General features: G+C 40.9%; 1 protein-coding gene across 1 annotated transcript; it reads left to right on the top strand.

Annotated features, from left to right (window-relative positions):
- Positions 1-1,489: 1,489 nt before the first annotated feature.
- Positions 1,490-3,879, top strand: LOC121138554 (ankyrin repeat domain-containing protein 26-like). Its single transcript, XM_040741234.1, has 3 exons — positions 1,490-1,603; positions 1,764-1,929; positions 3,540-3,879. Exons 1-3 carry the CDS (start codon positions 1,496-1,498, stop codon positions 3,620-3,622), a joined length of 357 nt encoding a protein of 118 aa, XP_040597168.1. The 5' UTR covers positions 1,490-1,495; the 3' UTR covers positions 3,623-3,879.
- The last annotated feature ends 19,970 nt before the right edge of the window (positions 3,880-23,849 follow it).

Here is a 23,849-nt window from a genome sequence, read left to right as displayed (position 1 = left end):
GAAGACTTGGAATCTGGGGTGGTTGTATCCCACCGGGATTGGGAGCTCTGTGCAGTTCCCAGGCGATCTGAAGGCACTCATGCAGAACACACAAAGGCACTTGTAAGTGCACACACACACACACACACACACACACATATTTATGAAACTGACTTTAGACGAGAGAATCTCATTGGAGTAAAAACAAATGCTAATGCAGAGGTTATGCAGTTAAATTTCTGGACTCCTTTGTTGATGTTATTTTCTTGTCTTAAGGGAAGAGAATGATCACAGACCATATGTAACTTTAACTAATACAGCCTGCTAATTAAAATTATAATTGCAATCTCATTCATTCTGCGATTTATAATTTGTAAGTGAATTAATAGCATTTTTAATTAAACTTATTTAAATTATCACAATTATTAAATATAAGTAAATTTGAACTCCTCAACTTTATTATCTTTACCCACTCATTCACCAAACACACATTGGCTCTATTTACATAACACACTTCTTTTACTGCCTATAAATGCCACTCATCCTTAAGATTTCCATGTTTTCCTGCCCTGTGTAGAAATTCTAAAGTTAGGCTCAATGTCAGTTGAACTATTGCCTCTTTTATTTCAAATAACAATATTTCACAAGTTAGGAAATTGGAAAGAGCAGCCATCTTGAATAGTTATAGTAGTATCAGATACTCATATTAATTACCCATTGAAACATACTATTTCTTCACATGGTGTAAATCTCAATATTGAATAAAATGATCCATATTTAATCATCTGAGCCCTGATTTTTCTTTTGCTGAAGATTATATAAATCAAGAGTTATATTTTGTATATCATTTTATCACACTCCCTTTACCCACCCAACTTTTCAGATCTTAAATTTATTTAAAGATTATGACTAGAATTCCCAAAATCATTTAGAATATACATATGTGATTTAACATGGGAACATGGGTTGTCATGCCCATCTGCTGTGTAAAATCTAAAAACTTCTGTCAAAGCTTAATATGTCATGAGCTAGAATTAGCATTCTAATGCATAGTGGTCAGAGTGTATGAAGAGGATCACAAGCCAGGCACAGCGTGATCACCTTCAGTCCCAGGTACCAGCTGCCTAAATTGGGAGAATTGCATGTTTAAAGCTTTTGAGACACATGGTGAATTCATGACCAGACTGAGCTCTGTAGCAAGACAATGTCCCAAAATGAAAACAATAAAAAAACATCTTAACACTGAACAACTTTGTGGTGGAAACCCAGCTAAATTCTCTGAGTGTTCTTGTTGAATAGTCCCAGTATGTCCTGTGAGATGAGTATATTTTGATCACCAAATTATGACTGAGGGATTTAGGTGTGGAGATGAAACAATGGGTAGTTGATAAATATTGTCCGTATGTCAGAAGAAAATTGTTTACTGATGTAATAATGTTTACAGTTACATGAATAATTGTGTCTTTGACTTAGTCTTATATAAATTCTTAAAAATCCCCATTTCTACAGATCACCTATGCATTATGCTTGTGCATATGGCCATCCTGATATAGTGACCATCCTACTACGCAGGAATTGCGACATTGAACTCTGTGACAGTTACAAAAGCACAGCACTACTTAAGGTAAATAGTAGCCAACAGTTTCAGTATGACATGGATTTGCTGTAAATGCTGAAAAAAACATGATTTTTCTCAACTAAATGCAAATATTTAGTGAAATCCATGGAATTCTCATCTTGAGTTTCTTATCTTTCCAATGTATTACTTGATGTAATACTCACAGGCTTCACAGAATGGCTATGAAGAATCTCTGACAATTTTATTAGAACATGGTGCCAATGCAAAAGCAATTGACAACAGTGGGAGCACAGCTCTGCACTATGCTGTTTATTATATAGAGAACATCTCAATGGTATCAAAACTACTGGAATACCAGCAAAAAGAACAAGGTAGAGACCACACAGCTTTAGTTTCCAAACTATTTGGACTGGGTTTGCTTTACCAAGACGTATTTGCATATACATAATTTGATTCACCAAATCTAATAAGGCCTGCACATGGATATTTAAAAATATTTCATTGAAATTCTGATACAACTGTGACATTAGAATCTCTGTAAAGGTAAGTTTAATATATGAATTCTCAAATTTCAGGAAGCTAAAACATCTCTAGAAGATTAGGGTTTGATGGGACCTCGTTCCTTCCCAATGATATTCCACACTTTCCTTTGATTACATGATTGCTTCTGTGATGAATGTTATAAAGAGAATTGCTGGCAATATTACTCTGGAAGTTGTAAATATATAACCACAGAGTTCATAAAATACTGACGGGAACCTTCTGGCTTGTTTGTTTTTTGGTTTATGAGACAGGATCTCATATAGTCAAGGTTGGCCTTGAACGTTTTATGTAGATGAGGATGGCACTGGTCTTCCTACCTTCATCTCTAAAATGCTGGGCTTATGGCCATTCTCCCTCATGCCTCTCTGTGTGTTTGTGCAGCTCTGGTTGTCCTGGAATTCTGTCTCAGCCTTCCAAATGCTGAGGCTAATGGCATTCTCTCTCACATCCAGTTAGTTTAGTGTTTTCTCATTGTGCTAAAATGACCCACATGGATGATTATCAGATTTTGTACTGATAAAATTTATATTTCATTTCTCATTTGTATTTTGCCTAAAAGTAAAAATAACTTTAAGTAGTAACTAAAAAGGAAGTGACCTAAAAATAAATTTTAAATAGATGTGTGTCAGATGTGTATAAGAGATCTTACGAATGAGATATTACTCTTCTTATGATGGGAAAAATTCCCATGGACCTTTTGCTAAAAAGCTACCAAAGTTCCTTTGCATCCCATGCCATCTAATTTACAACCTTGTCCTAAGTGATCCATTTGGAGCAGAGTGTCTGCTGTGGTTTCCTGTTACTGTAAATAGAAAGAGTCTAATTAGCATTTCCACTGCCTGGTAGAAATGTAGTTGTTTCTGGAATTCTGTCAAGGCCAGGACACTGAATGTTTGCCACAAAAGCAGATATAAAGACTACACATATGTCTCCATATTTCATGCTGGACCTGTCCTGCTCAAGTTTATCTTACAGATGAACATGATATTTATGTGAGGAATGGCATTTCTGGGAAAATAAATATTCTTTTGGAATACTATTTACTGTTTTGTGCATTAGACATAAAAGACACAGCCCATCCTCAAGAAGCTTTAGTTTAGCTAGGAGCAATCACATCCTCCATAATTCCATGGTGAATGGCAAGTTGGACGCAATGCTCAGAGAGCTAGCTCACGCTTGAATGAGTGTTGTGAGCAAGAACTGGTGTTCATGTGCAGCTCCAGGCACGCAGAGGCTTTTCCAAGGGCAGAGCAGCAGGTGGAAAAGCAATGTGGTGTGGGAAGGCCCAGGCAGTGGTTCACAGAGCCATCAGCAAACGCTAAGCTCCACTGTGTCTTCCATCTGATTTCTTCGTGAGAACTACAAAGTCCTGAGAATCATGAATTGTTGTTTCTGTCACCAATAGAAGGGCATTTGACCCCTTACACTGACTTAACAGGGAAAAATCAGAGCCTGATAAAATTGGTAGCAAGCAAGGACACAATAAAAAGGACAGAAGAAGCTGATGAACCAGACAGGTAAGGTTAATACTTTTATATATTTTTCTTCGTGGCATTCTATGGTGGGTACAATCACTCAAGCCCAAACCATTAAGTAGGTATGAAGAACAATTAGACATTCTTAGTAGGATGCCAAGACATACTTTCAACTATATAGAGAGGAAATTATCCAGACTGAGCAACACTAAAACGAGCATAGCAGTGTAACATGGAAAATGAATGAACTCATAGACAGATATTGTGGTTCAAACCTCAAACTGAAGAGAGAAAAGCAAAGCAGTCAGCCACTAGCCTCAAACTGAAGCTCAGGCTGAAAGGGATGATCAATGATGGAGCTCTTCACCAAGTCTCAAACTGCTTCTCTAATCAGTTTGGCTGGAGAATGAATGCCTGATCTGAGCCTTATCTTCAGTGTGGCCAGTGAATCAACCACTCCTAGTGAATACAGAAAACCCTCCTGTCTTTTATACCGCTCTAGTGCTGGGATTAAACGCATGTGATCTGTGACTTTTCCAGACTGATTCAATCTCATGTATCATCAGTGGTCTTGAACTCAGAGAGATTGGTCTACCTCTTAATCCTTGTCCTAGGTTTAAATGTGTGTACCACTACATCCTAGCTTCTGCCTTCTAGGGTTAAAGATGTGTGCATTGCTGCTGTATCCTCCAGCAGGTAGAACTGGGGAAGGGCTAGTCAGTCTCTTCCCAGGGCTGAGCAGGATGGTGAGTGCCAATGACTCAGAACCCCTCACCCCAACTAGTTACAGGGGAGAAAATACACACTGCCTCTGAAGCTTGTTGAAGCAGCATCTAGATTTATGCCAACATGCAGGAACTTATATAGGGTTGAGGTATGGTTTGGGAATCTTAGGATAGAGTAAGGTGATACTGTGAGGAGTAAGGGCCAATAATATTCCACGAAGCTGGGAGGTAGCTAGGCAGGGGGCAGTCATACATCATGCCTTGATGAGTTACCCCAACATGGAGGTTATAGACCAGAGACAGGCCGCCAAACTCGAGCCAGGCTCAGGAGGTTAGACTGGGCCTCACATCCAAGCCTTTTTAGGCCCAACACTTGGCTGCTACGAATTCTGGCCGACTTTGCTTTCTGAACCCTCAGGCAAGTTTTAATAAATCATAAATAATATATCACTCATTTTTCTCTAATACAAAATGAAGCTACAACTGACATAAGAAAAATTATACACATTAAGTATATACAATACATGCAACAAGTTCATCCACAATGTCTAGTCCTTTTGCATTTGATAAATACAGAGAAAATATCTTAATCCATTTGCATTTGACAAATTCATAAAATACTTCATTATTCTATCTTGGTGACTTCAAAGTCTTGATCGTAATTAATATTATATTCTAATTTGTATTATCAAATTATATTTTAATGTGTCTCAGACTTTTATACTTTACACATCTTTAGTGAATTTCTTTTCTGAGTCTGGAAAACAAAAAAAACTATAACTATCTAGTCTTCAACTCCCTGAGAGGCCCTAGAAGGAAATAATATTAACTGAGAAAGCTTGAACTGGTAGCAATAGACTTCCAAAAAATGTGAGAAATAACAGAAACAGCTGGCTACCTGGACAGTCACCCAAGTTGCTTCTGCAATTTAGGGGCATGTATCATCTGCCTATAAGTCTCTGGCAGACTTTTCTGTGAAGCAGGATTCCCTTAAGAGCTATCCTGCCTTGCCTTGGCAAGGTTTTATAGTCAATCTTTTTTGTGTCCTGTTTGTCCAGCTTGGACAGCACTTTGTCAGCAGTTGGGGAAACTGCACGTTCTTGTCCAGTGGCTTACGTTTACCAAAAAGAAAGTAAACTCCATGTGAGTTTCTTGGATGTTCGTCATCTTCTCTTAAGTAGATTAATGCTTCCAGGAGCAAACATATTTCATTGTCATGAAAAGAGCCTATGTTGGGCCAGGATTTCCAGTGCCTTGTAGGAACCACTTGAGACCTGGAGACTGCACACTGAGGATCCCATCCTGGCAGGATCCACCCCACCCAGAGACTGCCAGCATCCTAGTCACATTCTCTTACGGCGGGACTAGGTAAGCCTGGACTTGTGTCAGTCCCAAATTCAGTGCTTTGCTTGGAGTCAGCTGAGGCCTGGGGATTATGTACTGCAGATCCCATCCCCATGGGTTCCAGCCCACCCTGAGATTTCCAAGGCCTCAGAACTAACACTGCCTCTATCCACAAGTAGAGGAGAGCCACCACAATGTTTCTGTTTTATTATTGGCACATCAAGACCCAGAGTTGTGAGAAGTTTGTCTTTTAAAGAGTTACAAAATAGATCAACTGTGATTTGTTTATTAAAATAAACATGTATTTCAACACTCAGGAAGCTATGTTGATTTGTTTTAAGTGTCTGTTTGTCACAACATACAGTCACCTGTGACCAGAAAAAACCTGAGGAATTACATAAGTCAGGTCTGCCTGTGGGAATGTCTGTGGGGTATAACCTTGTTAACTGATATAGAAAGACACGTTATAGGTGGCACTATTCCCTATGCTGGGACTTGAGTTATGTGAGATCAATGATAGATAGCAGTGAACGAACAGGTTGCAATTGTTTCACTCTGTTCTTGACTTGAGGATATGGTGTGACCAGATCCTGCTCCTGACTTCTCTGCTATGAATTATAACCTACAATTGCCAGCCAAATAAACACTTTGCTTACCCTGACAAAAGAAATGAAACTATGAAAATAGTTAAGTGACCTTTAAGAAGTTTCATGGCAAGTAACTGATGACTGTTGCGGATGAAATACTAAACTTACCAGAAATATAAATATGGCAATGGCCAGTAAGAATGACACATAGCACTGCGCAATTCTCCAAGAGAGACTAATGATGTCATAGAGATATGCAAATTAGATTCTCCAATGGTTGTTATTTGTACATGGACTTACATTAATTATTCAGAGTTTATCAAGCACAATGAGAGGTGACATATGAGACCTTGCTGTCCAAAATTTTCCAAAGTGAAAATACACACCACTTTTATAAAGCTCATAGTTATTTTCTCATTTCTATGTTTCACTTTTCTTGACTTCACAGAGCCAAGCTCTTTGCTTTTCTATTCATGTTTTCCTTCTCTCATGACTGCAGTCATTATTAAATATTTTTAAGAAAAATGTTCTTAAAAGAAAGGAAAACTTGGATTAGTGAATGACATTTGTTATCTGATCTTCAGGAATATTCAACTAAAATGGCAGTGTCTAATTATTTCTGTATAATAAAACTGTACGTATATAATAATATGGTTTCATAATAAATCTACAGTTTCTATTAAAAGCTGTATTTACTTAAGTGCTGTGGAATATATAAATACACAGGTACAAATAAGATACAAAAAATTATTATGTGTAAAATATGGGTAAACTTGCTCTTCCCAAGAACTATTTTATTACCACTAAATGTTTATTAATATTTCTGCATGTGTTCATGTCAGAAATTACAGATAAGAAAAAAGGAAGGAGCCATCTTACAAGGATGGCATAGTAGAAGTGAATTTTTGATGGCCAGCTTGAGAAAAATAAAGAAAACAAGTGAGTCTATGGGAAAGACATGATGGAAAACACTGAAGTCACAGTATAGTTTTCAGACATATGAAAATCTCAGAGACATAGAAAGGTTGGGTGGTGCTGATGAGGAAGCAGACTGTGTGGCCACCCTAGGCCAGAAGATAAGACAAAAGCTCCCACAATCCTGAAACCCAGTAGGAAGACCCCCTTTGAAAATGACTCCAGAGAGTGAAGTTAGCACTGGAGGAATCCACCTTAACTCTCTGTACCCTTCATATGGGTACTCAGATCCCATCTCGAAAGGTTGCCTATGAATTCAAAGTGAGTTTCTTTGGGGGACTGAAAGAAGAAATAAGGACAAATGGCTGAGCATTCGGTGCCTGGGTGAGAAACAATTGTATCAAGCAGTCACAGAAAAGAGGCGGGCTGGACATCAAAGACTGAGAGTCCTAAGTGTCTGGGAACAGTACAATAACTGCCAAGCACAGAGATTGCCACCTTTGGTTATCAAGATGGCCTCATGACAAAGATCAACAAAACTTTGTCTCACAGTCAGAGCCCAGGTTTCACATCTTTACCATAAAGAAATCAGACCAAGCAGGGATGAGTTTGTAGCAGGCTGGCAGTGTGTGTACTAACATGTGAGGAACTCTGGGTCCAGATCCTGACACTACATAAAACTAGATATTGAAGAGCCTAAGTTTAAGGTCATCCTCAGCTACCACACAAATGGTTAGGCCTGAGCTTCGAAAGACCATGCCTAGTATCACATAGGCATTCCCTATGTGGAACGCTGCTTAAGATTATGGAAATAGCATATGTCCTGATGTGGTCAGAATCTCCACAGACCAATTAAAGCAATATTTCTAAAGCTTTCCAAATAGGACCAAAACCGAGAATGACTGTTCCAGGATGGAGACTGCTCAGCTGCTCTGTGAAGTGTCATAACCATGCATTCTTGGGTGTTTGCTTTAGAGATAGCAGATTGGATATCTTTTATTTTAGACTCCATCCAATTTATGATTGCCATTCTTGGATTTTCTTGAACACCCATTTATTTTCTTTCACTGCTCCTTTTCCCTAAAAAGAAAATGGTGTGGTGTGTTATTTAAAATCGGAATCCAATGACCTATTCTGAGTTGGATATTCTAGTTTTGCATCAGTAGCACAAAGAACAAATTAAGTGCATGAAAATTAAGTGTGCTGCGGGAATGAATATGTGAAGTCAGTAATAACTGTTACAGGGCTCATATTTAGAGGCTGGAGATATGGCTGAGTGGTTAAGATCACTTTCTGCTGTTCTAGAGGACCACGTTTGGTTTCCTGGTTGACTGCTAACATCTCCCTGTAACTCTGATTCCAATGGATACAACGCCCTCTTCTGTCCTCAGTGGGTACAATCCTTCACATGCAGTCACATACCCACATCCAGTCACACACATAATATTTGAAAGTAAATTAACAATATCATATAAACAATTTAGATCCATGCTGTGGTTTGGAAGCAGGTCCTGGCACATGTTAGGCAAGTTCTATACCATTCCACATCCTCAGCTTTGATTTACACTTGTGTTAGTATTTGTATAATATGATATTACAGAAAACAATAAGGAGTTGGAGAATTTTAATGGTGAACAGTGAAAGTTAAGAACAAGGCATGACAATAAAAGAACTTCTGAAAGTATTACCATCCCTCATTTCAAGTTCTACTACAGAGCTATAGTAACAAAAATCACATGGTACTGGCATAAAAACAGACAGGTAGATCGATGGAATGGAATCCAAGACCCAGAGACACAAATCCACATACCCATGGACACCTAATCATGTTCAACAAATGGTGCCAATATAACTTGATGCTGAAATGTAGAAGAATGCAAATAGATCCACAACTGCCCCCCTGCACAAAACACAAGTACAAGTATACCAAGATCTCAACATAAATCTAAACCTAATAGAAGAAAAAGTGGAAAATTTCAAGAACACATTGGTACAATATACAACTTCCTGTACAGAACCTCACGGAATTGAAAAGTTTCTGTAAGGTAAAGAACACCATCAATAGGACAAAACGTCACCCACAGCCTGGGAATACATCTTCCCCAACCCCACATCTGACAGAGGGATGATTTCCAAAATATATAAAGAACTCAAAAAACTAGATATCAACAAACCAAATAATCCAATCAGAATGAGGGCACAGATCTCAACAGAGAATTCTCAATAGAAGAATATCTAATGGCTGAGAAACACTTAAGAAAATGTCCAACATCATTAACCATCAAGGAAATGCTAATCAAAAGGACTCTGAGATTCCATCTTACACCTGTTAAAATGGTTAAGATAGAAAACACAAGTGACAGTCTATGCTGCAGAGGATGTGGAGTAAGGGGAACAATCCTTCACTGCTGATGTGAGTGCAAAACTGTAGAGCCACACGTCTTTAATAAAAGGTGATGACCATGGAGAGCACTCTTGAAGCTGACAAAAATGACTGAAGAAAATGTGGGCAGCTATGAGGCGTTCCCCAGCACCATCCCTAAACCACACCACTGCACTTTTCCATGTAAGGTGGAAATTGTAAGAGCTGAACGTTAAATACAAGGTCACTAATGGTGCAACATTCACACACTTAGGACCACTTCCTGCCACATTGACAACTTCACAGTGAGAAGCTGCCAACCATGCACTCCTGGAAAGTTCTATCATGATTCAGAAGATCTTACCATCTCTGCCACCCTAACGTGGCTGTCCCTCAATGATTTCTTTCAGGACAGTCTAGGCATAGCAAACGCAAGTTTTTTTTTCTTTTTAAAAAACATAAAAGACAGGCCAAAGGGTCAAGAGCAGGCAGTGTCTTTCATGGCTGACAAAATTCTTGTCTGGTGTTGGTGGAGGGAAGGAGCATTCTAGATGATTCTATTCTTGGCAAGATGAGGATCTCCTTTTCCTAAGCATCTAAAGATGCTAAGGCAAGAATGTTCTACGGAGGTAATACTATCCCAGCAATAAGGGGTTTCACCTTGGGTGTGTGGTGATGGGGACCAATGTGTGGAGGGCAGGAAGGGGATCAGCGGGTATGGAAGAAGACAGAAAGGCAATGAGAATGCATTGGGAAGGTAATGGACAGCTAGAAGGAGAGAAGGAAGGCAGAAATCACTATATGAGAGACATGGACAGCTGAAGGGAATTCCAAAGAAAGCACAACTGAGGCTGGGCAAGAAATAGATGAAGAAATAAAAAGCCACCGATGCTCTGGAGAAGGACCCACAAGGGCTTCTCACCCTCAGTCCCCTGTGGGTGTGTGCCCCACTGTGCATGTGTGCCTGGAAAGGCCACAGCGGCAGCACGTACCCCATGACTCCTTGGTTGTAGTTCCTCAGCTTTCACTGGATCCATTTGTACAGGGCCCTGCCTACATCCGCCAGGCTGCCCCCTGCCACGTGCCCTCCACTGATCTAGAGCAGGCTGTAGTTGAGTCCCTAGGTGCTGGACTTGTTGTCCTGCTTCATGTCCTTGCGATGCCAAGGGGCCCAACACTGTCCGTTGTGCCCAGGCTGCCATCTGGTGGTGATGGTGTTGGTTGGTCTTCTCCAGGGGCAGGAAGTGCCTCTGCTCTGTGGGCACTGCAAGGCTTCCCAGAGGGCATTCACCAGAGCAGAACATGCCATCCAGAGCTGGTGCCATTTTTGCTCCCGCCTCTGGCTGTCCCATTGCCCATGCTGCTCCCACCCATCAAGCCACTGCTGCCAGTGGTGATTGAATTAGACGTTCCTCAGCACTTGGTTGTCCCCAGATCTGCATCTACAGACTCTTGGACGGTCCAAGCTGGTCTGGTTGGAACCAGGCAACCCTTGGATCTAAATGGCTGTGGCCACTGTTCCCGTCCTTCCTGGCCACCAGCAGGGCTGCAGAAGCCACGAGGTGCAGGGAGCCTAGCCAGCACTGGCATGGGCTCCAAGAAAGGCCACTAATGCTGGAGGGCCTGAGCTCTAACCTCAGAATGCAGACCTCCACAGGAGTGCCATGCCATGCTGTGGAGAGAAAACACTGACAAACACATGCACACACACACATGCTAGTAAATAAAAAAGTTAAATGTAACAAGTCAGCCTCTCAAGATGGCTCAGCAGGTATAGTGCTGACAAGGAGAGTTTAATCTCTGGCACCTATGTAAATGTGAAAACCAAGTAAACTTAACAAGGCTGTCTGTCCTCTGAACTCCATATGTGCTCAAAATACACTATACATATATCTACAGTTAGAATACACTTCTTAAACCTAAATTTTAAAAATGCAAGGGGTTTGGCCAGTTGTGGTGGAATACTCTTTCTATTGCAGCTCCTGGAAGTAGAAACAGGAAGATTTCTGAGTTTGAGGCCAGTCTGGTCTACTGAGTGAGTTCCAGGACAGCTAGGACTAGAGAGGAAACCTGTCTCAACAAACCAAAATCATAAAGTCAGGATTCATTATACACATGCATGAAACTACAAACATGTTTGAAATTCTCAATGAATGAATTTAATTAATTTAATTAAAAACTCTGTGTAAGCCTGGCATTGGTGGCACAAGTCTTTAACCCAAGCAGTCGGGAGGCAGAGGCAGGCAGATCTTTGTGAGAAACCCTGTCTTGGGAAATAAAACAGATTTAAACAAGCAAATTATTAAAAGATATTGCTGCTGCATTGTGAGGAGCCGCCCTCGCTATCGCTATTGCCGTTAGAAGATGGCGCTGACATCTGCTGTCAGTTGGAGTTAACCGTTAGAAGATGGCGCTGACATCTGCTGTCAGTTGGAGTTAACCGTTTAAGCTGTGCCTCTCCCGTGGCGTCATCTGGGGTGATGTGCAAACCACCAATCCCGGCTCTACACGTCTCACTCGGAGCTCCTAGGCTTATATAAGGGGCTGGGTTTCTTAGCTTGGGGTCTCCCTCTAAGAAGCTGATCATCTATCTCTCAAGATGCATTAAAGCTTTACTGCAGAAGGATCCGAGTGTTCTGCGTCGTTCTTGCTGGCGAGACGGTAGCGCGGGACATCTGGTGCCGAAACCCGGGAACTCTTCAACATCGCCGGCGCCGCGGGAGACCCCTCGGAAGACGGGGCGGATTCAGAACTGCAGGGACGTAAGTTCAGAGAGGTATGCTTTATCCTGAACACCCCCTTTCTCGACTTTGGCCTTAGTTTGTCATCACCGTGGGACGGGTCAGTGGAGGCTTTGGTGCTAGTCCTGTTTGTCCTTCTCCTTCATCGTGGCTGGTGCTGTCAGTCTGGTGCTGTCAGTCTGGTGCTGTCAGTCTGGTGCTGTCAGTCTGGTGCTGTCAGTCTGGTAACGGAGTTGAGCGCCGTTTTTAGATAAGCCGCTAGCGCGATGGGGTTGTCACAGTCAGTGGTTACTGCCCTACAGACTGTGCTAAAACAAAGAGATCTTAAAATTGCACCACGAACACTTCAAAATTTTGTGAAGGAGGTAGATAGAGTGGCACCATGGTATGCTTGTTTTAATTGTGGGAAAATGGGGCACCTTAAGAAAGATTTGCCGTCGTTGTGGTAAAGGTTATCATAGGGCTAGCGAATGCAGGTCAGTCCGGGATGTAAAAGGGAGGCTTCTGCCCCCTATTGAAGAACCCAAGGTACCCCAATCAAAAAACGGGTCACGGGGCCCATGGTCCCAGGGCCCTCAGAAATATGGGAACCAATTTCAGAAAAGCAATCAAGAGGAAGTAGAGGTTTCCGAGGAACCCCCGGAATGGACTTGCGTGCCGCCTCCGACTTCTTACTCATGCCCCAAATGAATGTTCAACCGGTCCCAGTCCATTCCCCTGGACCTTTGCCCCCTGCCACCATTGGGCTTATTCTGGGCCGTGGCTCCTTAACTTTACAGGGACTCATTATATATCCTGGAATTGTTGACCCGTATCATAAAGAGGAGATTCAAGTTCTCTGTTCTAGCCCTGGGGGTGTATTTTCTATAAAGCAGGGAGATAGAATTGCACAACTGGTGTTGCTGCCCTCCCTCGGGGATGGAGAAACCTACACTTTACAAAAAAGGGCTATGGGATCTTCTGGAAGTGATTCAGCCTATCTGGCTATACCCCTAAATGAGAGACCTACAATAAAATTGTTAATTAATGGAAAAGAATTTGAAGGGATAATGGATACGGGAGCAGACAAAAGCATTATTTCACTCCATTGGTGGCCGAAGTCTTGGCCCACTGTTGTTTCATCTCATTCTCTACAAGGTCTTGGATACCAGTCCTCTCCTGCCATCAGTGCCTCAGCCTTAACCTGGCGGAATGCTGAGGGCAAACAGGGATGTTTTACCCCCTATGTGTTGTCACTCCCTGTAAATTTATGGGGACGGGATGTGTTACAAGCCATGGGCATGACCCTAACTAATGAATACTCCCTCCAGGCATCAGCCATTATGGCAAAGATGGGGTATACAAACGGTAGAGGCTTGGGTAGGCAAGAACAAGGCAGAATAACACCCATTACGCAACACGGAAATCGGGGTAGAAAAGGACTGGGTTTTATTTAGGGGCCGTTGAGGCTTCACGACCCATACCATGGAAAACAGAGGAGCCGTTATGGGTCTCTCAATGGCCTCTATCCTCTGAAAAATTAGAGGCTGTCACAAGATTAGTGCAAGAACAGGAACGGCTGGGGCATCTAGAGCCTTCTACCTCCCCATGGAATACACCAATTTTTGTTATTAAGAAGAAATCTGGGAAGTGGAGATTACTCCATGACCTGCGGGCCATTAACAATCAGATGCATCTTTTTGGCCCTGTTCAAAGAGGCCTTCCTTTGCTTTCTGCACTTCCTCAAGATTGGAAGCTTATTATTATAGATATTAAGGATTGTTTCTTCTCTATTCCACTTTACCCATGGGATAGACCAAGGTTTGCCTTCACTATCCCTTCTCTTAATCATATGGAACCAGACAAGAGATTTCAGTGGAAGGTACTGCCGCAAGGCATGGCCAATAGCCCAACTATATGTCAGCTGTATGTGCAGGAGGCTTTGGAGCCAATTAAGAAGCAATTTACATCTTTAATCGTTATCCATTATATGGACGATATTCTTATTTGTCACAAAGAGTTAGATGTTTTACAAAAGGCTTTCCCCATGCTGGTGGCTGAATTAAAACAGTGGGGATTAGAGATTGCCTCAGAAAAGGTTCAAATTGCAGATACAGGCCTCTTTTTGGGCTCAATGATTACTCCCAAAAATATAGTTCCTCAGAAAATAGAAATTCGCAAAGACCACTTACAAACATTAAATGATTTTCAGAAACTTCTGGGAGATATAAATTGGTTGAGGCCCTTTTTAAAAATTCCATCTGCTGATCTAAAACCCCTCTTCGATCTCCTGGAGGGTGAGCCTCATATCTCCTCACCCAGAAAATTTACCCCTGCTGCCCACCGAGCCTTACAGATGGTGGAAGAGGCCTTACAGGAAGCACAATTACAACGTATTGAGGAGTCACTACCTTTTAATCTGTGTGTTTTTAAGACAGCTCAATTGCCAACTGCAGTCCTGTGGCAACATGGACCATTACTTTGGATTCATCCAAATGCTTCCCCTGCTAAGGTTATTGACTGGTACCCTGATGCTGTTGCACAGCTCGCGCTTCGCGGAATAAAAGCAGCTGTTACACATTTTGGCAGGGATCCTGATTCCTTGATTGTGCCTTATACTGCTGCACAAGTTCAGACCTTGGCAGCCACATCTAGTGATTGGGCAGTTTTAGTTACTTCCTTTTCAGGACAAATTGATAATCATTTTCCAAAGCATCCAATTTTACAGTTTGCCCTAAACCAGGCTATAGTGTTTCCACAAGTGACAGCTAAAGACCCACTCCCAGATGGGACTGTGGTGTACACTGATGGATCAAAAACTGGTATGGGAGCTTATGTGGTCAAGGATAGGGTTATATCTAAACAATATAATGAAACTTCACCTCAAGTTGTAGAATGTCTGATAGTACTGGAGGTTCTTGAGGCTTTTCCAGGACCCCTCAATATTGTATCAGATTCCTCTTATGTGGTTAATGCAGTTAATCTCCTTGAGATAGCTGGAATAATAAGATCCTCCAGCAGAGTTGCTAACATCTTTCAAAAGATACAAGCTGCCTTGTTAAATAGGAGATTTCCTGTTTTCATTACCCATGTCCGAGCACATTCTGGACTCCCAGGTCCCATGTCCTTAGGGAATGACTTAGCGGACAAGGCTACAAAGCTGGTGGCCGCTGCCTTGTCTACCCATGCACAAGCAGCAAAAGAATTCCATAAGCGCTTTCATGTGACGGCTGAGACCTTGCGCCGTCGTTTTGCTCTATCCAGGAAAGAGGCTAGGGAAATTGTTACTCAATGCCAGAATTGCTGCGAATTCTTACCTACTCCCCACATGGGAATAAACCCACGTGGCATTAGACCATTGCAGATGTGGCAGATGGATGTTACTCATATTCCCTCTTTTGGAAGGCTTCAATATGTTCATGTTTCTGTTGACACCTGTTCTGGCGTAATGTTCGCCACACCCCTAACAGGGAAAAAGGCCTCATATGTGATTCAACATTGCCTTGAGGCCTGGAGTGCTTGGGGAAAACCCAGAATTTTAAAAACAGACAATGGACCAGCATATACCTCTCAAAAATTCCGACAGTTTTGTCGGCAAATGGATGTTACCCATCTAACTGGCCTACCTTATAACCCTCAAGGACAGGGCATTGTGGAACGTGCCCATCGTACACTCAAATCATATCTGATTAAACAAAAGGGGAGTATTGAGGATGTTCTACCCTCGGTACCAAGAGTTGCTGTATCCATGGCACTTTTTACCCTTAATTTCTTGAACTCTGATGCCCAAGGCCACACTGCAGCCGATCGCCACAGTTTAGAGCCTGATAGGCCAAAAGAATTTGTAAAATGGAAAGATGTGCTAACTGATGAATGGAAAGGCCCGGATCCTATTCTAATAAGATCCAGGGGAGCTGTGTGTGTTTTTCCACAGGAGGAAGAAAACCCCCTGTGGATCCCTGAAAGACTCATTCGAAGAGCTCCTTCACAACTCCAGAATAAGAAGGATGGAGGCCAAGTGGGTGATGAAGACTCTCCTACTCGGGATGATGGTTCCTAGTATGATGGGAGAGTTACGGTGGGCCATCATGTCTACCTTCCCCTACCGATGCCAGTGATGCAGAATGCCCAGGTGTTCCCTAGATTTTTCACAACTAATAGAGAGTTGGGGCTTGCCTTTTTGCCTTTAGATCCTCAGATACAGAATTTTCAGGATGAGAGAACCTTGTCATTAGTAGGAAGCTTGTGCTTTACTGTGATTTCTTCATTAAAGGATAATTTTATTCATATGGATCCAGAAAGATCTAATGCTAATCCTTTTGAATTAATGGAAGCTGTACTGATCTTTCTCCTATGATAGTGAGAAGGGACAGATTACTTTTGATTGGAAAGGGGCATTAGGCAACAGTCTGAGTGAGGGACAGAGCTATGGATCATCTGATTGGTCCTCCTCCAATGTTAAGTATACCCCTTTTAAGAGAACTAATTATTCAGCTGCCCTTTATTTGGGTTGTGAGTAATGATACCTTAGGTAAGAATCAGAAAGAAATAAATTGCTCTGCTTAGAATTGTTTTTATGTATTATGCTGGGATGCTATTAAGCACCCTTTTGCTTTGGTAATGCGCATGCCTCGATTTGTTCCAGTTCCTGTTGAGACGCCAAGTAATTTGAGTTTGTTTAGGGAAAAGCAAGATTTTTGGGATCTCTGCTATTATTGTGGGCCTGATAGCCGCCGCCGCGGTTACTGCTTCGGTTACCGCCTCGGCCCTTGCACTTTCTGCCACTGTGCAGACAACTCAAACCATTAATGAACTATAGGCCACTGTGACCATGGCCCTAGATAAACAGGCCACTGCCAATTCTCAGATACAAGGAGGCCTGATGTTGGTAAACCAACAGATTAATTTGGTTCAGGAACAATTGGATATATTGTGGCAGATGGCCCAATTGGGATGTGAACAAAAGTTGCCTGGCCTTTGTGTCACTTCAGTACAATATGAGAATTTTACAAGAGCAGCTAACCTGTCACAAGCTCTGTCTCAACATTTATTACAGAATTGGACTTTTGAGTTTGAGCAGACACTCCGTGAGTTGAGAATGGCGATCCTGCAAGTGAATTCGACGCATCTGGATCTTTCTCTGATGGAAGGCCTCTCCTCCTGGATTTCATCTGCATTTTCTTATTTTAAGGAATGGATGGGGGTAGGATCATTTAGCCTAGTTCTCTGCTGTGGAATAGTGTTGATGCTTTGGATGGTGTGTAAGCTCAGAGCCCAAACAAAAGAGACAAAGTGGTGGTGGCACAAGCACTTGCTGCCTTAGAACACGGAGCCTCCCCTGACATTTGGTTAACCATGTTAAAGCAATAGGTCGCTGGCCTCCCAGCTCTTGCACCCCACGAGGCTAGTCTCATTGCACGGGATAGAGTGGGTAGGCTTCAGCAGCCCAAGGAGTTGCAAGGCTAAGCACTGCACAGGAGAGGTCTGCGGTATAACGACTTTCTCCTGGGAGATAAGTCATCTTGCATGAAGGTTCTATGTCATGATCTCCTTCCCCCAGAAAAACGACATCGGACTGGTCAGGGCTCTCTCTGGGGATAAGACCCTGGAGAGGAGCTTTGTACATGTTCTGAATTTGCACATGGGGATTTGACCTCTATCTCCACTCCAAAGTTGTGGGTGTCCTATTGCTTCAAAAATAAATGAATAGGGGGAGATGTGAGGAGCCGCCCTCGCTATCGCTATTGCCGTTAGAAGATGGCGCTGACATCTGCTGTCAGTTGGAGTTAACCGTTAGAAGATGGCGCTGACATCTGCTGTCAGTTGGAGTTAACCGTTTAAGCTGTGCCTCTCCCGTGGCGTCATCTGTGGTGATGTGCAAACCACCAATCCCGGCTCTACACGTCTCACTCGGAGCTCCTAGGCTTATATAAGGGGCTGGGTTTCTTAGCTTGGGGTCTCCCTCTAAGAAGCTGATCATCTATCTCTCAAGATGCATTAAAGCTTTACTGCAGAAGGATCCGAGTGTTCTGCGTCGTTCTTGCTGGCGAGACGGTAGCGCGGGACACCCTGGAATATCTGAAACACATTTTGTACACAAGAGAGGCCACGATCTCCTAAAAATCTCACTGTGTCTGCATCTAAGTAGTGAGATTTATAAAGTATGCTAACATGCACAGTAATATTTAATAATTTATACTTATTACCTGTGTATGTGTTTTGACAAATTGTACGCATGTGTAGCAAATAGTTTCTGTGGAACCCAGAAAGGTAGAAGACAGCATCAGATATCCTATAAATTGAGCTTGGACATTTTTAACAATGTGGATTTTGGGAACCAAACTTCAGCCCTCTAGCAAGAGCAGCCTGTGTTTAAAACCACTAAGCAATCTCTCCAGAACTATATCATTATTTTTAACAGGATTCCTATTATTTGGTTAAAACTCACAGTTTTCATCCCAAATCTAAATATACAAGTGTACAGGTTGTTAGACTGAGCCACTAAACGTCATGGTTTTCTTCTTCATTTTTTAAAATGTCAGGTTTCCTTTTGGATTTCAATTAAAACTGATTATTGCCACACGTTAATATACATGTTTTAACTTCAGTAATCAGGAGATAAGAGGCATGCACATCTCTGTGAGTTTGTGACTATCCTTGTATACAGAGTTAGTTCCAGTTCAGCCACAATTATTTCACTTATACATACTCTCAAAATAAAACCCGACATCTTTGCACAGTCAAGGTGGTTGTGCATCCTTCAATCCCAAAACTTGAGCAGGCAGAGAGACACAGAACTTGACCAATTAACAAATTTTGATCCATTAGCCAAGGTGGATCAAGTAACCATGAGTTTATGGGTTACTCAAACCTCAACACAGGGTAGAGGTGAGCTTGGTGCCCTGTCTCAGGCTCGAATTATGCTTGCCCACTCTGGGGTCTCCTGGTCTGTGGACTGAAGGTATGTCTACTTGAACCATGGGAATCAAGCAACTGCGATTCTGCTGACATTGCTTTGCTGGTTCTGATCCCACCCACAAGGAGGAGATTGCTTCAGATCCAACTGAGACCCATCATAGTATTGAACCTTCTTGTACCACTGGAAAAGAATTCTTGTATCAATACCCACCAAGAGGAATAGACCCCAACTGCATCCACTGGAAGAAAGAATGGGAGGATAAAAGTAGAAGAACACATTCAAAAACATAAAACAAATATGAAAGTAAAGTGTCTTGGGACTTTATGCCAGCAACATCTGAATATCCCTACAAATAATAAGTAGAGAATGACACTAAAAACAAATTCAAGATGATGAAAGAGACCAAAAAAGAAAAAATTGTAAAATCCTTTAAAAAATTGGAGAATATATTAACCAAATACTGCAAGAAACAATCCAAACAATGTAAGCACACTCTGAGAAAATTCTGGAATGAGAAAAGCTGGGTAAATTATCAAGAACCACAGAGGCAAGCATAACCAACAAAATTCAAGAGATAGAAGAGAGAATCTCCAGCACTCTAAATTTAGTACAAGAAATAGTTTCAACCTCAAAGGAAAATCTTGAGTCCTACCAATTCCAAACACAAAATATCCATGAAAAATCGGACACTGTTAAGTGTATAAACCTAACCAAAATAGGCATAAAAGAGGGTGCAGAATCCAAACTCAGATTTGCAGAAACAAAAAATACTCATCAAAATCATAAAAGAAACCTTTCCAGAAGAAGGTTACAGAACACCAAATTGAGTTGGCCAGAAAATGTCTCCTTGCCAATTCGTAATCAAAACAAACATAAGGAACAAAGCAAGAATTTTAAGAGCAGCAAACACAAAAGACCAAGTAACATATAAAGGCAAACCTATCAAAATTACACCTGATTCTCTATAGAAACTCTGAAAGCCAGAAGATCCTTGATAGATATTCTCCAAAAAGTAAGATAACATAGATGGCTGACCAGATTATTACACCCAACAAAATTTTCAATCATTATAGACGGAGAGAACAAGGTGTTTCAAAACAAAACGAGATATAATGATCTTACAGACAGTACTAGAAAGAAAACTCCAACCTAAGGAAGTTAACTAAACTCACAAAAATATAGAAATAGATAATCACACTTTACCAAAAGCCAGAAGTTAAAGATAGTCTTCAAATACCAAATAATGTAATTAAAATTGGGATGCAGAACTGAATACATAATTCTCAACAGATGAGACAGTTGTCTTTAAATGCAGATATAAGTAAATTATTCAGAGAGTTGACATGAACAAAAATCTGTTGAGAACCCCTAGATGGTCAACATTAATCAAGAACATTGTCACCAATATAGTGGCTACATGGACTCGATATTTATAAAGAAATTATATAGCTTTTCCTGCCACAGAAAGGGTGTCCTTTTTCATGGGATTTCACCAATGATCCCATAAGAAATCAAGTTGCCTCTGTAGGCTCATTAGTTGTGGAGGGTAAATATCTTCTTGAATTATACAAAGTACACCCCAAGAAAATCTACTATGGATAGAGAGAAAAGTATCACTTCTTGGTGATTTTAGCATGGATTAACTGTGAGTATGGGTGCCAATTTTGTATTCTACACTGATGCTTATGAGTATCTCTGTCTGTTGGCCAAGGCACATGTCACTGTACAAACTGTGAAATTTTCAGAACACATATCATGGGTCCAAGACATCACGTATAATTGAAGTATATTTGCTCTCATCAATTATTTTACTCTGCCAAAGGCAATATCCACTATACAAGCTTAGAAGTCAGCATGTATTGGAGGCGAGTTTCCTGACATTAAAATATATGGTGGTTTAAAGTCTGTGTACCACAGTGAATAATGTATTTTCCAGTGCAGTTATGAAGAACTCAAATTGTTTACTTAAAAAATCAGAAAGTTCATACACACAGTTCCTTTGTTGCACACATTTAGTAGTAAAGCAAATTACAGCAAGCAAGAGTCTATATGACTCTATGTATAAGGGAGGAACGTATCTGTGTCCCCTTCATACATCCTCAGAAGTACCAAGAGATCCCAACTAGACAAAATCACATAGAGTGTCCCTGGATGATTCTGGCCTCTGTAAATGCTCTCCTTCTTAAACTCTTAAATTGTCTAGGTTACTCCGGCCTCTTCTCTTATAGTTGAGGTCATACACTTTTTATGAAAAGTGAGTTGTCTATAATTTTTAGATTATTATTTGATTATAATAATCCTATGTCTGTTTGTCGAAAAATTCTCCATTTGGGCATTAATTTCTTCCCATTTTTACAGAATTGTATCAGTATGACAACCTTCAAAAGGTAAAATTCCAAGATCTAATGTCACTAAAAGTAGGGTGAAATACCCAGAGTCCACAAACCTTCACAGAAATGTACAAAAACTAAGGATATTCTCCATTTTAAAAACTACACCAAATGGTATAGTGTGTGTGTGTGTGTGTGTATGTCCACCAAGAAACTGGAATATTATGTTGATGAATGCGTCCTGTACTCAAGACATAGTATGTATATCTGAGGCAGAAGGAAAATTGAAATTGTGCCTCTGGCTAAGTCTAGGAGGATATACTGTGAGGTCATTAGTGGGAGACATTGTTTTAGAAATGGGTGGTGTTTTAAATTTTTATAGTCAGATACATCATAAGTGTTGCCTGACAGCTCTGGCAGAACTCTCCTGTTATTATCATCTGCCCAAGAAACAGGAAGCAACTGAGAAGCAGGATTGTATATGAGAAGTTTACTATTCAAAGGTATGTGCAATCGTACAATATTTGATATCAGCATATAATGGAGATCAGTTTCCAAGTGAGCCTATTGTAAAAGTCTTGTACATTTCCAAGCAACTGAAACTGGTAAACAACATAAGGGTAAGTAATCTCATTAAATATTATATGTGAAATACCTGATCCACATTTTTGTTGGCACAGTTTCTCTTCTATAAGAAGTAAAACGTTTTTGATTGATTTTATTTTAAAATCCAATTTGTTAGATATTAGGATTGCTACCCATACTTGTTTGTTCTGTCCATATGATTGAAAAATCTTTTCCCAACCCATAACTCTGAGGTAAAATCTGTATTTGAGGCTGAGGTGTGTTTCACGTATGCAGAAGAATGAGTTCTGTCTTGGAATCCATTCTGTTAGACTGTTCCTTTGTATTGGTGAGTTAAATCCATTAATAATCAGGGATATTAGTGACCATTTATTGCTCATTCTTGTTTATTTTGTAATGGTTGTTGGTTGTGAAATAATAGGTTGCTGTCCACCACTTTTTTTCTTTTGGGCTATTTGTAAGGTAGGATTATCTATTGCCTCTGGATCTTAAAGAAAGAAGCTAAAAATATAAAATGGATAAAATAAAGGATCTTCAACAAATAGTGTTGACATAACTGGATGCTGGCTTGTAGAAGAATGCACAAAGAACCATGTTTATCACCATGCACAATAGTTAAGTCCAAGTGGATCAAAGAACTTCAACATAAACCCAGCCATACTGAACCTCCATATAGAGAAATCGGTGAGGTATCCTTGAATGAATTGGTACACAGGATTGATTGTTAAACGTAACACCAGTATCACACACACTGAGGTCACCAATCAATACATGGGGCTTCCTTAAACTAAGAATAATCTGTAAGACAAAGGACACTGAAAACAAGACAAAAATGCAGCCCACAGAATGGGAAAACATATTCACTAACCCCACATTTGACAGAGGGCTGATCTCTAAAATTTAAAAAGAACTCAAGAAGCAACTCTCCAAAACAACAAAGGATCCAATTAAAATTGAGCTATGCAACTAAATATAGAATTCTCAATAGAGGTGTCTAAAACTGTGCTGAAAGGCACATAGGTGATAGGGAATTGTAAATCAAATAACTATGTGATACCATCTTAATCTTGTCAGAATGACTAAAATGAAATACACCAATGACTGTTTATGCTGAGAGCGGATGTTGAGAAGGGGGAACATTCCTCCACTGCTAGTGGTATTACTAACTTTTACAGCCACTTTGGGAAATAAGTATGGAGATTCATCAGGAAAATGCGAATCAATTTAACACAAGATCCAGCAATTACCACTCTTAGGCATATATCCAGAAGATGCACATTCATACATGGACATCTGTTCCACTATGTTTATGGTAGCATTATATAGAAAGCCAAAACTTGGAAGTAACCTAGATGTCCCTCAACTGAAGACTGGAAAGATAAATGTGATACATTTACACAATGAATTACTATTCAGGGGAAAAACAATGGAAGATTGAAATTTTCAGACAAATTGATGGCACTTGAATAAACCATCCTGAGTGAGATATCCCAGTAATAAAAAGACAAACATTGTATATACTCACTCATATATGGATTTTAGGCATGGTTCAGGGGATTTCAGCCTACATTCTGAGTGCCACAGAGTCTGGAAAACAGAAATTTCTACCAACAACTGGTGGAAGCAGAGGCAGACACTCACAGTTAAACACTGAGCCGAACTCAAGGAGCTCAGTGACAAAGAGGAGGGCTGATGAGCATAAGGGTCAACACTATGCTTCTTTAACCCACAGAAACAGCTGAACTGAATAAGGGGGACCTCTTGAACCACAGACTGATGGCTGGGT

This window comes from Mesocricetus auratus, unplaced genomic scaffold (assembly GCF_017639785.1).
Source record: "Mesocricetus auratus isolate SY011 unplaced genomic scaffold, BCM_Maur_2.0 contig_4951_pilon_obj, whole genome shotgun sequence".
Taxonomy (NCBI): Eukaryota; Metazoa; Chordata; class Mammalia; order Rodentia; family Cricetidae; genus Mesocricetus; species Mesocricetus auratus.
Note: the sequence above shows the minus strand (reverse complement) of the source record. Positions and strands in the feature narration are given on the sequence as shown.

Coding starts and splice junctions, on each gene's coding strand:
- LOC121138554 (XM_040741234.1), top strand. CDS start 1,496: ATGCATTATGCTTGTGCATATGGCCATCCTGATATAGTGACCATCCTA. Junction 1,604..1,763: donor AAAGCACAGCACTACTTAAG/GTAAATAGTAGC, acceptor TAATACTCACAG/GCTTCACAGAATGGCTATGA. Junction 1,930..3,539: donor ATACCAGCAAAAAGAACAAG/GTAGAGACCACA, acceptor CTGACTTAACAG/GGAAAAATCAGAGCCTGATA.